General features: G+C 51.5%; 1 protein-coding gene across 2 annotated transcripts in view; it reads left to right on the top strand.

Annotated features, from left to right (window-relative positions):
* Positions 1-487: 487 nt before the first annotated feature.
* Positions 488-12,857, top strand: part of CFAP45 (cilia and flagella associated protein 45) — a 28,470-nt gene continuing 16,100 nt past the window's right edge. The window contains exons 1-5 of one of the 2 annotated variants that reach the window (XM_065886327.1): positions 488-570; positions 6,574-6,699; positions 9,101-9,237; positions 11,319-11,463; positions 11,799-11,969. In XM_065886327.1, coding sequence (XP_065742399.1) covers positions 568-570; positions 6,574-6,699; positions 9,101-9,237; positions 11,319-11,463; positions 11,799-11,969 — 582 coding nt within the window. In that variant the 5' untranslated portion in view covers positions 488-567. Of the gene's footprint in view, positions 571-6,573; positions 6,730-9,100; positions 9,238-11,318; positions 11,464-11,798; positions 11,970-12,857 lie in introns of those variants that run through there. The other variant, XM_065886333.1, reaches the window with a different exon arrangement.

Genomic DNA, 12,857 nt, shown 5'->3' with positions numbered 1-12,857 from the left:
AGTTCTTTCTTTGGTCTAACCAGACTCTCTGCTGCTGTGAAACTTGCTTCGTCTGATCCCGATTGCTTCTCTGCAGACTAAATTCTCATCAGCGTTTGGCTTGGCCCCTCACAAGCACTGGGGCAACGGTTACCATGGTAACCTAGATGGGGTGTAGGGGAAAAACCGTGACCCTGGGCCTGGCTCCTGGAGTGGCTGCCAGCAAGTCAGACCCCCTGGGCCAATGCTAGGACCTTGAAGGTTTGGGTCCTGACCCAAGAGTTCAGCCAAAGCTAAGTGAAGAGCCGGGCGCGCCAGGGCGGGACAGTCTTTCAGAGCCCAAGTTCCCGCTCGAGCGCCGGCGTGAACGGTCAGAGGGTGGGGCTCGTGTTCCTAAAGCCACAGCGTGCTGCGTCTACCAGCCAGAGCGGATCAGAGCGGAGGGGCGGGGCCGGGGCCGGGAGGGGGCGGGGCCCGGGCCGGAGAACGCCGGCTCTTGGTTACTACGGTAACGCGTCAACACCTAGCGTCAGCGGTGCAGTAGGTGGCGGAGGCGGTGGAGGCGCGGAGTTAGAGAGTGCGGCTGAGATGGTGAGGTTCCGGGTGTGGAGCAGAACCTCGGATGGGGGCCTCATGTGTCCTCAATTGGGTTGGGGTTCTAATCTGGGAAAGTGGGCATCTGGGAGACTGACAGAAGTTGGGTCTGGGGTCAGGAAGGCCCAGGAGCGGGGATGACACCCCTGGAAGAGGCAAGGGAAGTCCTGAGGGGGGTCCAAAAGAGAAATTAGGGGTGGGGTCGATAGCGATTGGAAATGTGATCTGGTGCTGAGCAGAGGAGGTGGAGAGAAGGGCTGTCCCAACCTTCTTCCCCCTCCCATCGGTCTGGGGCCTCCATGGGCTGGGGATTGTGGGATGTGATGTGGGAAAACCATTGGTGAGGAGGCCAGATAACAGGTTGTGGTACGCGTTCTGCCTCTGACCAGCAGGGTGACAATGTGTAAGTCACCTAATGTCCTGAGCCTAAGTTTTGTCTTGTTACTGGGGCTCTGGGTCACTCATAGGTACTCAACAAACATTTGCGAATAAATGAATGAATGAATGAATACAGAGGGTACCAGATTTGAAAGTCCCTGGAGAGGGATTGGGACTGTCTAGCAGGCCTGGGGTTCCCCAGGATGGAGAGGACAAGGGTCATGAGGGTTGAAAGGGCAGCAGGCCTGGGAGGAGGTATGAAGGTGATATCTGGGATCCCATGAGGAGGGTGTGGTCCCTGAGGAATAAGTGAGAGGGGCAGAGGATAGGTGTTGGAGCCTTGGGTTACTGGAAATAACCTTAGAATTTCTGGGTGCACACCCAGTGGCAAAGGAGTCTCTGATGTACCTGTGGACACACTTCATGTTCAGAGGTCACACTGCTTTTCTGGGACTCAGTGGTTCAAATTCAGGGTCCCCAAGTCAGGATTTCAAGAAGAGCCTTGTTAATTACAAAAGAAACAAATCTCCCACAAAGAGCATTTATGCATTTTACGATGCATATTTATCTCCAGCTTTCCTGGGTGATTTACAGGCCCAGTGCTGTGTGTCTGTCTCTGAGGGCCTAGCGTCACACTTGGCATCTAAGGGCACACAGTAAATGTTAGTTCTCTTTTCCTCCTGTTTCAAAAATGTCATATTTCCAAGTCCAAATTAATCAGTGAGTTGCACCTGGGCTAGACTTGTGGGCTTTGGCTCATGCAAATCAGGGACTCCCCACCCAAGGGCCACTCAGGGAGGGGTTTTGGTCTGTTGACTGAGCCCTTCTGAAGTCCCTTGGACAGGACTGGGCATATGAGCACCTTTGAGAAGCAATGGGTCAAGTTAATGATCTCTGCCTTTCTGTGAGACCAAGAGTGTGTGTGTGTGTGTGTGTGTGTGTGTGTATGGTGCTACTTACTAGCTTTTGAGAGTGTTTGGAGGAGTGGGGAGAGGTGATAGTTGCGGGGAGGGTCACAATTAGGCAGACCTACAGGATTCTTACAAAAACAATGAGTAACCTCCTCCAGAAGGAGGGACAGGGCCTCAGTACTGAGTAGGATGTCATCTTCAAATGGTACTCCACAGATGGGCAACCCAGTCTTATTTGAAGAAAGAGGTGACCTGAATGTATAACTCAGTGGAAGGTAAGGTACCTGGTTCATGGGCATCCCCACCTTCTTAGTAACCAAAGTCTACAGAAAGCAGGAAGAATCAGGCTAAGAGCTCAAAGCCTGAATTTGCCAGCCTGCGGTGAACCTATATGCAAAAGAGACGCTAGGTCCCAGGTGGAGAGGACATCCAGGAAAGGACAAGCCTTTGTCTTTGTTCAGTTGACAGGTGTTACAGTTACGTCATGGAAATTCCACACTGCCCTGTTTCAGCCCTGTTCGAGATCTGTCTTGTTGGATTTGAGCTGAACATCCTGGATCTTGGGACATCTGGCACTGCAGCTTTTTTTTTTTTTTTTTTTTTTGCGGTACGCGGGCCTCTCACTGTTGTGGCCTCTCCCGTTGCGGAGCACAGGCTCCGGACGCGCAGGCTCAGCGGCCATGGCTCACGGGCCCAGCCGCTCCGCGGCATGTGGGATCTTCCCGGACCGGGGCACGAACCTGTGTCCCCTGCATTGGCAGGCGGACTCTCAAACACTGCGCCACCAGGGAAGCCCGGCACTGCAGCTTTTTAAGGGCTGCACTCTCTGTGTTCAGAGTCAGGGCACCAGGTCCACTGCTTTGTTTTGTAGTCAAATAAAAATAGTTCCCCCCTCCCCCTGCCCCAGTCATAAAGAGAGTTACCTACTCAGTGCAGAACATTATTCAATACAAGAAACACCTAAGATGCTAATACTCACATGCAATTACTGTTAAACATTCTTGTGAACTTTCTTTTAGTAACACATTCTGGATGAATACCCTTCATATGAACATTTTTACTGCTGTACTTCCATGTTTCTTATAATCTGCTTTCTTTAACACTTAGTATGGGGACTTCCCTGGTGGTCCAGTGGTTAAGAATCGGTTTTGCAATGCAGGGGTTGCCGGTTCAATCCCTGGTTGGGGAACTAAAATCCCACATGCCGTGGGGCAACTAAGCTCGTGTGCCACAATTAGTGAGCCCACGTGCCACAAGGAAAGATCCCACATGTGGCAACTAAGACCCAACGCAACCAATAAGTAAATATTAAACAAAAAAAAGAATTGAAAGCAGGGACTAGAACATGTATATAAACTTAATATGTTAGGGAGATCATCCTGTATCTATAATGGAGTGAAAATCATCTTCTGAATGACCAGTTAATCTTTCTGCATCAGTCTCTCCCAGAGCCCCCAGCAATGGCTGAATTCTTGTAAACCTGGGATGGAATGGTATTTGAAGAGACAGGGAGTCAGCTAGGTCACCAAAAGGAAAATATCAAGGCAGAGCTGGCATCTTTTTCTGTCCCAGTCCTCGTCTTTGCCGATCATCCTTGTCTCCTCAGCGGTCTTTCCTTGCCTTCAAGAGCTGCCTTGGGAATTCCTTGGTGGCGCAGTGGTTGAGAATCCGCCTGCCAATGCAGGGGACACGGTTTTGAGCCCCGGTCTGGGAAGATCCCACATGCCGTGGAGCAACTAAGCCCGTGTGCCGCCACTACTGAGCCTGTGCTCTAGAGCCGCGAGCCACAACTACTGAGCCCGTGTGCCACAACTACTGAAGCCCGTGTGCCTAGAGCCCGTGCTCTGCAGCAAGAGAAGCCATTGCAATGAGAAGCCCGCACACCGCGAGAAAGAGTAGCCCCTGCTCGCCACAACTAGAGAAAGCCTGCGTGCAGCAGTGAAGACCCAGTGCAGCCAAAAATAAATTAAAAAAATAAATAAATAAAATAAAGCTGCCTTCCCCCAGGGAAGACTAGCCGGCTTCTCTCTAGGTACGGCTCAGCTTCTTGGGGATATTTATTTGGTCATGCAAGAAATAAAACCAGCCCTTCACCTCCTGAAAGAACCTCGTGGCTATTGCCTCTAGCCCAGAGGGATCTAACTTTCCATTTCTACTTGGTTCTTCATTTTTTTCTAGTACTTTTACACAGTGACCTCCTTAACCCTTCGTGTTGCTTTTGGCAAAACTGGTTATTCTAACCCTGGTGTAAGGCTTGTGGTTTCAAAGTCAGCATTTCCCCAATAAGGTTTTTCAGCCACCCAACCCCAGAGCTCAAGGCTTCCTTCTGCTCTGCCCAGTGGCCGCTTTACTGTGGTCATTATCTGTTTTCCTTCCTATGTTCTGACTTCGAGGCTCAGGCAGTCGAGTATCTCTTGTGCGACTTCCTTTTGATCTGGGTATCAAGAGCATAGGAGAGAAGCGATGCAGTCCCAGCCCTGGAGGAACCTACAGTCTGGTGGACACCCAAGGCCAAGGGAAAAGCTTGTAGGAGCCCTTGAAAAGAAACAGGAAAACAAATGCAAAACAACAATAATGCTTTCCATCTGTGCTCCGAAGCCCTTTCTCATACATTATTTTCCACAGTGCAGAGCACATCCGTGATATGGAAAATGTGGAGTGGTGGCATACTCGGGAAAGGCTTCCGTCTCAATCTGGTCTGCAGCCCCCAAGAGGTCGTCTTGTTTGAATTCATTCATTCATTCTTCCTCAAATACATATCGAGCTCCTACTACGTGCCAGGCACCTCTCCCCTTAGTTGTCTACAGAATTCACACCATCTCTCATGTTCCATTGCCCTCCATCTTTTCTGCTTATTCCCAATGCTTTGCCTCAATCCCACCTATAGTGGTTTCTGTTCATTTCCTCTTATTCTATTTTTGGTGGAAAGGGGAGCTGTTGCTCCCCAGTTACCATATAATAACCCTTCAGAGTCTGTTATTAGGCATCCTTGGGGCTGCTGTATTTACCTTTTAATAAAGCCGAGTTTCTCTGCTCTACTATATGGGGGCTGACCGAGGCTGTAAAGGGAGGCGCCCTCTGTAAGCCTCTTGCTGGCTGTGCCAGGCTGGGAGGGAAAGGGTGTACACAGCAGTGCTCGTTGTATGGAACAGAGCCAGCTGGAGGATAATTGCCCGATTTAGTGTGAAAACCTGATTCAGGTGGAACAGGTGCTGCCGGGGTGGGAGGGTGTCTGTGTGGTCACAGCAGATCAGAGAGAACTTTCATAACACACTGTCCAGTGTTTAGGGACCTGGAATGCATCTCCCTGTCCACCGTGTCCTCTTGATAGCTGCTCATTCCCAGGCTTGGTAGACCTGACGTGCCCAGTCCATTCCCCCTAAGTGTCCCAGATCAGGGAACTGCGGGAGATGTGGGCTCCTCCAGAGTGAGATTTGAATCAGCTTTAGATTAAGCCTGGAGTTGTCCTGCAGTCCTCACAGAAACTGCGTCCTGGAGATAGACTTCTCCTCTTGGGTGTGAGCTGAAGCTGGACTGACCTTGGGGAAAGGAGGTTGTATCAGTCAGGGTTTTTGGTTATAAGCAACAGAGCCAGAACTCGAATATAAGGAGAAGGGAATGTATGGAGAGGATTTTGGAGCACGCACAGACTTCACACCAACGCTGGGCAAGTAGGCTTGGAAAATGAGAACAAAGGAGGCACTGCAGCCAGAACCTAGGCCTAAATCACAATCCAGAAACGGTCTGGCAAAGACCCTCGATGTACTGTTGCACCTCCAGCACCGGCAGCTTTATTGTGGGCAGTTGCCATTGGTACCCTCATCAGCATTGCCCCAGACACGGGGTGTGGCTGCCTCTGTCAGAAGGGGTTTCCATGTTCTCCTTCTTGCATCACTGGTTCCCTATTTATTGTCAGGCTTGGGGCATCTGATGGCTCAGCCTAGGGGTCCTTTGCCCAGGCTTGGAAGACAAACATCTGGTGTTTTCAGCTTCTACATTCAGGGATGATCCTTGTCACTCTCACCTCATGAGATGGGGAACTCCCCCAATCTAGAAAGTACTGGATGGTTAAAAGCTGACTAATGCACATTGAAGGGGTCCTGGGAGTGAAAGAGCATCATGGTGGATGCTCTGAACCGGTCTGCCTAACCGTAGCTGGCAGCTGTTACAAAACTGAAGTTCATCAGGCACCAACCACCCGCCAGCAGTGGGAGAAGTGCTTTTCCATCCTGAGTGCCCTCAGGTCCCCACCACAACCTTGTGAGATGGTGGGGACATGAAGGAGGGCAAATAGTAGTGTCAGTTATGAAGGGGGTTTGGCACTCGGGCTGAGGAGTTTGGAGGCGAAGAGGACACTGCACATATTTGGGCAGGAAAGTCCACATGGCCTCACAAGACTGTGCTTGTGGAAAACTAGAACCCAGCTGACACTGAGGTCATCCTCCTGCCGTCCTGTGTCCTTTCTCCTTCCTTCCCTGCCGCACGGCATCTTGGCCGTCTTTAGCTGGGGAGCCTCAGGAGTCCTTCTCACTGAGCTGGTGTGCCCGCCTCTGCTCCTGTGGGGTGTCCCCTACGTTTCAGGGCTTACCCAGGGGTTTTCCCACATGCCCATCCAACGTCCCCCCGGCACGGGCTGGCGAAGTGTCTACCTTGCCTGGGGTCCAGATGGCACTCAGTACTGATGACCCCAACTCTCTGCCTCTTCCTGCAGCCCTTAAGCACAGCCGGCGTCCTGAGCTCCTCCTCTACCACTTCCAACAGGTTAAGGAATAGGCCTTGCTATCGGACCAAAGCCCTGAACTCCGAGGTGGATGAGAGCCTCTTCAGAGCTATCAAGGTAACCCTCACCCAGCCCCTCCAGGGAGCGGCCACTTGGAGGCAGTGACCCAAACTAGCATTGCTCAGGACAAAGCTAGCTCTGGGCAGGCCACCCCCTCCCAGATAATTCTCAGACTGAAGACTGGGAGGGGTTCTGAGGCTCGAGTGCACGAGCTCGGATGCCTAGTGGAGCCCAAGCAAACAGGGCACCTGGCTTCCTCCACCATGAAATCCTTAGGTCTTCACAGCATTTAAAAATCTGTTATAACGTTGAAGGGAGTCTCAGCTGCAGAGCACCCAACATTTGCTCTTTGCTCAGTGAGCGCCCCGTGATGGAAATGTTTGAGGGCCACTGGCCCAAGCTTGCAGATACAGACCAACATAATTCCCCCTCCATCGGAGAACAGCATCAGAGTGAAAAAACACAAAATCAATCTTCTTTCCCCGTTGCTCAGCTAAATCAGTTACTTTCGGCTTCCCTGGTGGCGCAGTGGTTGGGGGTCCGCCTACTGATGCAGGGGACACGGGTTCGTGCCCCGGTCTGGGAGGATCCCACATGCCGCGGAGCGGCTGGGCCCGTGAGCCACGGCCGCTGAGCCTGCGCATCCAGAGCCTGTGCTCCGCAACGGGAGAGGCCACAACAGTGAGGGGCCCGTGTACCGCAAAAAAAAAAAAAAAAGAAATACAGTAGGACAGCCAGAGTGTAACTTGGAATAACCTTGGTACACGTGATGTTCAGACGGTAAGAAGGAAGAAAGGCAAGGAGAGAAAGAGGATGAGACATGGAGAGAAGGGTGGTGAGAGATTGAGAGAGGAGAGGGACGCTGCCTGTATGTTATCTATGAAAGTTGTTAGAGTAAATGCTAAGAGCTCTCAACACAAGGAAAATGGTTTTCTCTATTTCTTTAATTTTGCATCTATATGAGATGGTGGGTGTTCCCTAAACGTATGGTGATAATCACTTCATGATGGATGTAAATCAGATCAATATGCCGTACACATATACAGTGCTGTATGTCAACTACGTCTCAAGAAAACTGGAAGAAAAAAAGAAAAAGAAAAAGAAGCAGAGAAAAGCGAAAAAGAAGAAAGATACCAGTGGTGGTGTGAATACTAGTGTGAATAGCTCTGGCTGCAGGCACACTGGGGAGACGAGAGTTGATGTCTACCCCTGCCCCTCACTCTCCTCACTGCGGACAAGAAAGGACTTTCCAGAGCGTTCCAGATGGGCATCTTTATCCATTTAGAAGATGCCCACTCTGTAGCAGTTTCCTATGGACAAGGGAAAGAATCAAAGCAATGCAATTTCACTTGCAGACATGTCGTTTATTTGTTTTGAGTCCATGGGGAGTCTTCTAGTTAAACTGAAGATAGATTTGGAAATGGCCGAGTTCTCCAAACTGAGTCTTGCTGACTTGCAAGAGTGTGCAGGCAAAGTAATGCCTATTCCTGGCCTGTTCTTTGGCCTTTTTGCTGGGTGAGAGTCCCGGAAGTCTCCCAGCCGGCAGTAGGGGGCAGAAGTGGCCTGTGGCCTGACTGAGTTGTGCCACTTGGAAGCAGAGATGGGCACCAGGTGGCGGCAGCACTCCAGGGACGGGTGTGCAAAGCGGGCTTCTCCAGACTGGGAGGACCTCCACCGAAGCCATGCGCCTGCCTCTACTCAGGACCACAGATACTGCGTTCATGACAAATGAAATTCTCTCCTGTGTTCAAAATTTCCTGAAAAGTGATTTCATTTTCTTATTATGTTACTCCTTCATGGTCAGAGCATTTCTTTTAAAAACCTCATATATCTAATTTGTATTCGCCTTGCTGAATTCTAACTCACTGACCCCCTCACCCCATTAGATTTAAGGGCAGGTCTCCACCAGGGCCATTTAGCTATTTCTAACTTCCTCCATATGGCTTTTTTGGGGGATGAAAGTAAACGAATCATTAGAAAGGATTAAAAATAACAAATATCACAGATTGGATGAGTCCATAACAAATTGTAGGCTTGAAACCCACAGTGTGGTCAGGAGAGCTAATTATTTTTTTTTTCGTAAACCACGGCGGGAGGAGAACTTAGAGACCCCAAATTTTCATTCCTGATGGTTTTAGGTTAGGAATGGACGTACGCTAGCAACCCTCCCCCCGCGCCCCCATCCCTCTGGGAGTATCTGTACAAGGTATAAAGAAGGCTTGCTCTCAGAAGAGTTGGTCGGTACAGAGCACATCTGGCCATGTTCAAGGGCAGAGTACCCTGCTGCTCTCAGTGCCCTGGCTACTCTTGGTGGTCCTGCAGTCTGGGCCCCAGCCAGCCTCCCCTGCCACTGGATGGGGTAGAAGCCCCAGGAGAGGGGAAGGCTGCACTTGAAGTTAGGGCTGACCAGCAGGAAGTGTGGTGACCAGCTTTTAAGCTGTCCTTCCTGACACCACAGCCTCTGACCCAGAGCGACAGCCCCATCGTGCTGCTCCGAGATAAGCATGCCATTCGGAAAACTCTCACTGCCCTGGCCTTGGACCACAAGCCAGAGACCGTCCAGCTCATCACCCGGGACATGGTCCGGGAGCTCATGTGAGTACCTAGTGCCCAGAGCCTTTCCGCTGAGGACCTCTGCGTAGAGATGGGGAAACCCACCTGGTCTCATTCTGTCATTGCGGACCCCACCTCTTTCCTATTCATTTCCCCCCTTTTGTTTCTTGGTTCTCCTTTTTTCTCCAGTTTGGTTTCTTTTGTCTCTCCCCACCTTGTATCTATTACTGCCATTGCCCTTGATTCCCAGCTTCTTTCTCTTCCCTTTCTTCTGGCTGCCGTGGGTCCTATGGGGCTGGTAGAGGGGAGTTGCTTAGGGGTCCTCTCTGAGCCCCCATTAGTGCACTTTCCCATTGGTAAAGGGAAATGTCCAGATGAGTCACTTCCCTTTGGCTGCATCAAGAATAGGAAGCAAAGGGAAACTGACCAGATGCCTAATTAGCCCCTTGGCTTCTTCCCAGGCTCTGAGGCCAGAAGAGGAAATTCCCAAGGGCTCTTGGGTTCCTTTGGGATTAGCTCAGCATGGCTTCCTGACTGGAGCAGCCCCCTTGCTGGGGCCCCTCCTGTGGGGTTTAGGCCCAGCTCAGCCATGTGAAATGAGCCAACACCATCACTCAGTGGTTTAGCTCTTGTGCTAGTGCTTCATTCTCCAAACCATTCTTCCTACTCTGGCTCCACTCACTAAAAACTTGAATTCCCAGAAAATGCAGCCTGTGTCACAAGCTGGGGAGGCACGGCTGGGACACAGCTCCAGGAGCACTGTCTGGTCAGCTCTGGCATGAAATGGCCAGATGTGGTAGCAGCCCTGCAGGTACTCCTGGGGCCCAAGAAATGTCTCCTTCTTGGACTGGTCCAGTCCTAAAAAACACGTTGGAGGTGAAGTTGCTGGTGACTTGTCAGGGCTGCTGAGAGCAACGTGAGATGCTGTCTCAGATTTAGATCATTTTTTGTTATTCCAGATCCCAGATGTTTGGGGCCACGCCACCCAGTGAACCACAAGATCTTGGCTAAGCCTCAAGTCCACTCGCTCATTTGTCCACCTCCTGGACACCTCCCCTACACCAGTTTTTTTTTTTTTTTTTTTGCGGTACGCGGGCCTCTCACTGTTGTGGCCTCTCCCATTGTGGAGCACAGGCTCCGGACGCGCAGGCTCAGCGGCCATGGCTCACGGGCCCAGCCGCTCCGCGGCATGTGGGATCTTCCCAGACCGGGGCACGAACCCGTGTCCCCTGCATCGGCAGGCGGACTCTCAACCACTGCGCCACCAGGGAAGCTCCCCTGCACCAGTTTTATTGGAGGAAGTTTAACTTCCTGCCCCCTAGCCATGTACCTGTTAAATCACCTCACCCAGAAGCATCTTTATCCCCACCCCTCTGCTCCATCTTTAATGTGTGTCATTTGTTTGTAATCTTTATAATTATCTATTGGTTTGTTGAATGTGCTGGGCAGTTAGAAATGTCTATAGACATGTCTCTGACTATTGTTGATCAGAGAGTTTAATTAATATTTAGGGTTCAAAGCTTCTCTCTGGGCTGGATGCACAGGGATGCTTTTGTTTCTCACTGGCATCCACTTCATCCTTGTCTGGCATCCCCTTGCTCTTTTTATGTCATCCTTGAGGAATCATCTATTTTAAAATTTCAATTCAACAACTTTATTATGAGTCCTCAGTCTGTGCCCAGCACTGTGCCAGACTCTGGGCTGCCTGTGGGGTTAAGACAGAGTCCGTATCCTGGAGGAGCTTGTGATCCAGCAAGGGAAACAGAAGTTGCCCACAACACTGGCAGGGAGAGCAGAGGGAAGGAGGTGGTCTATGTATGTATACATGGGGGAGGGTCATACATGGCGACGCAGAGAAGGTAGCATATGAACTGGACTTTTAGCAAAAGTCCTTAAACTGTCCCTTCTTTAGCCCGTGACGCTACTCCACCCTTGCCTGGGACCGCTTTTCCCCAGTGGACCCGTTGCGCAGTTGGCTGTCTCTCCTGCCCTTGCCCGAGTCCCTGCAGGCGGGTGGGCAGTGATGAGGGGCGGGGAGGAGAGCCGAGCAGCCTGCAGTGTGATGCTGAGAGCTTGCCCTTCCCTCCCCTCCCCTCCCTAATTTTGTTCAATCCTTGTGTCAGCATCCCCACCAAGGACCCCTCCGGGGAGTCCCTTATCATGAGCCCTGAGGAGTTTGAGCGGATCAAATGGGCATCCCACGTCCTGACTAGAGAAGAACTCAAGGCCAGGGAGCAGGCCTTCAAGGAGGAGAAGGAAGCCATTGTGGTAGCTACCCCCGTCCCCCATCTATGCAGAGGGGGGTTGAAGAGAAGGGCTGGGGAGAGGCCAGCTTCCCACAAGACTGGGAGCTCTAGTTAGGGGACCCTGAAATGGGGCGTGAACGTGCTAAAGAGGACATGTTGTAGAATTAAGAGTGGGTGTGGGGAGGAACCGCAGGGTGGCGGGAAGGGTGAGGAAGCCAGGCTGAGAAACCCCTGGGCTCTGACAGTGCGGTGGGGTGAGGCGAAACTCATCTGGGGTCAACCGTGGCAGCCGGGCTAGTGCCCAGGGCACAGAGCACAGGGAGTAACCCCCCACTAATCCCGACGTGGCTCCCATAGGACGCAGTGACCACACGCAAGAAGATCATGAAACAGAAGGAAATGGTTTGGAGGACCAGCAAGAAGCTCAACAATCTGGAGGAGGTGGCCAAGGACAGGGCCCAGAACCTCCTTCAGAGAGCCAGGCAGCTGCGGATGGAGCAGGTAGAGGAGCTGAAGGACATGAGCAAGGTGAGCTCTCCGTTCTCCCTCCCTCCTCCTATCTCTCTTTCTCTCTCTTTATTTTGTTTTTTTAATTTAATTTATTTATTTTTGGCTGCATTGGGTCTTCGTTGCTGTGTGCAGGCTTTTCTCTAGTTGCGGTGCTTGAGCTTCTCATTGCGGTGTCTCCTCTTGTTGCAGAGCACGGGCTCTAGCCGCCCAGCTTCAGCAGTTGTGGCTCACGGGCTCTGGAGCACAGGCTCAGTAGTTGTGGCGCACGGGCTTAGTTGCTCCACGGCATGTGGGATCTTCCCGGATCAGGGCTTGAACCCGTGTCCCCTGCATTGACAGGTAGATTCTTAACCACCGCGCCCCACCAGGGAAGTTCTATCAAGCTTCCTTTTTTTTTTTTTTTTTCCCCCCGTTGGCCGTGCCACACAGCTTGCGAGATCTTAGTTCCCTGACCAGGGATCAAATCCATGCCCCCTGCAGTGGAAGCACAGAGTCTTAACCACTGGACCGCCAGGGAAGTCCTCCCTCCTCTTATCTCTTATTCACACACCTGACAGCATGGGCTCCAGCTGGAGACAGGGTGCAGGGGTGAAAGGTCAGGGTCTGGCCTTGGCAGGGGAACGGGGTGGAGAGCTGCACTTGCCACGTGCCTGCTGTGTGACCTTCGGCAAGTCACTTGCCCTCCCTGAGCCTCACTTCAGTTGTAAAATGAGGGTGGTGAAACTACTTAGCAGAATTATTGGCAGGATTAAATATGCTAATATATGGGAGAGGCTTTGCGAACTGTGGGTCGATAAATGCATGTGAGGATGTTACTTGTATCTTTATCCTGCTAGTTCAATTCTGGCCACATATGGTGGTCCCAGGCAATTGGGTTCTTTTTGTCGTGTTCAAAGTGCTTCCCTT

Source organism: Phocoena phocoena, chromosome 1 (assembly GCF_963924675.1).
Source record: "Phocoena phocoena chromosome 1, mPhoPho1.1, whole genome shotgun sequence".
NCBI lineage: Eukaryota > Metazoa > Chordata > Mammalia > Artiodactyla > Phocoenidae > Phocoena > Phocoena phocoena.
This window is presented reverse-complemented; position numbering and strand designations above follow the sequence as displayed.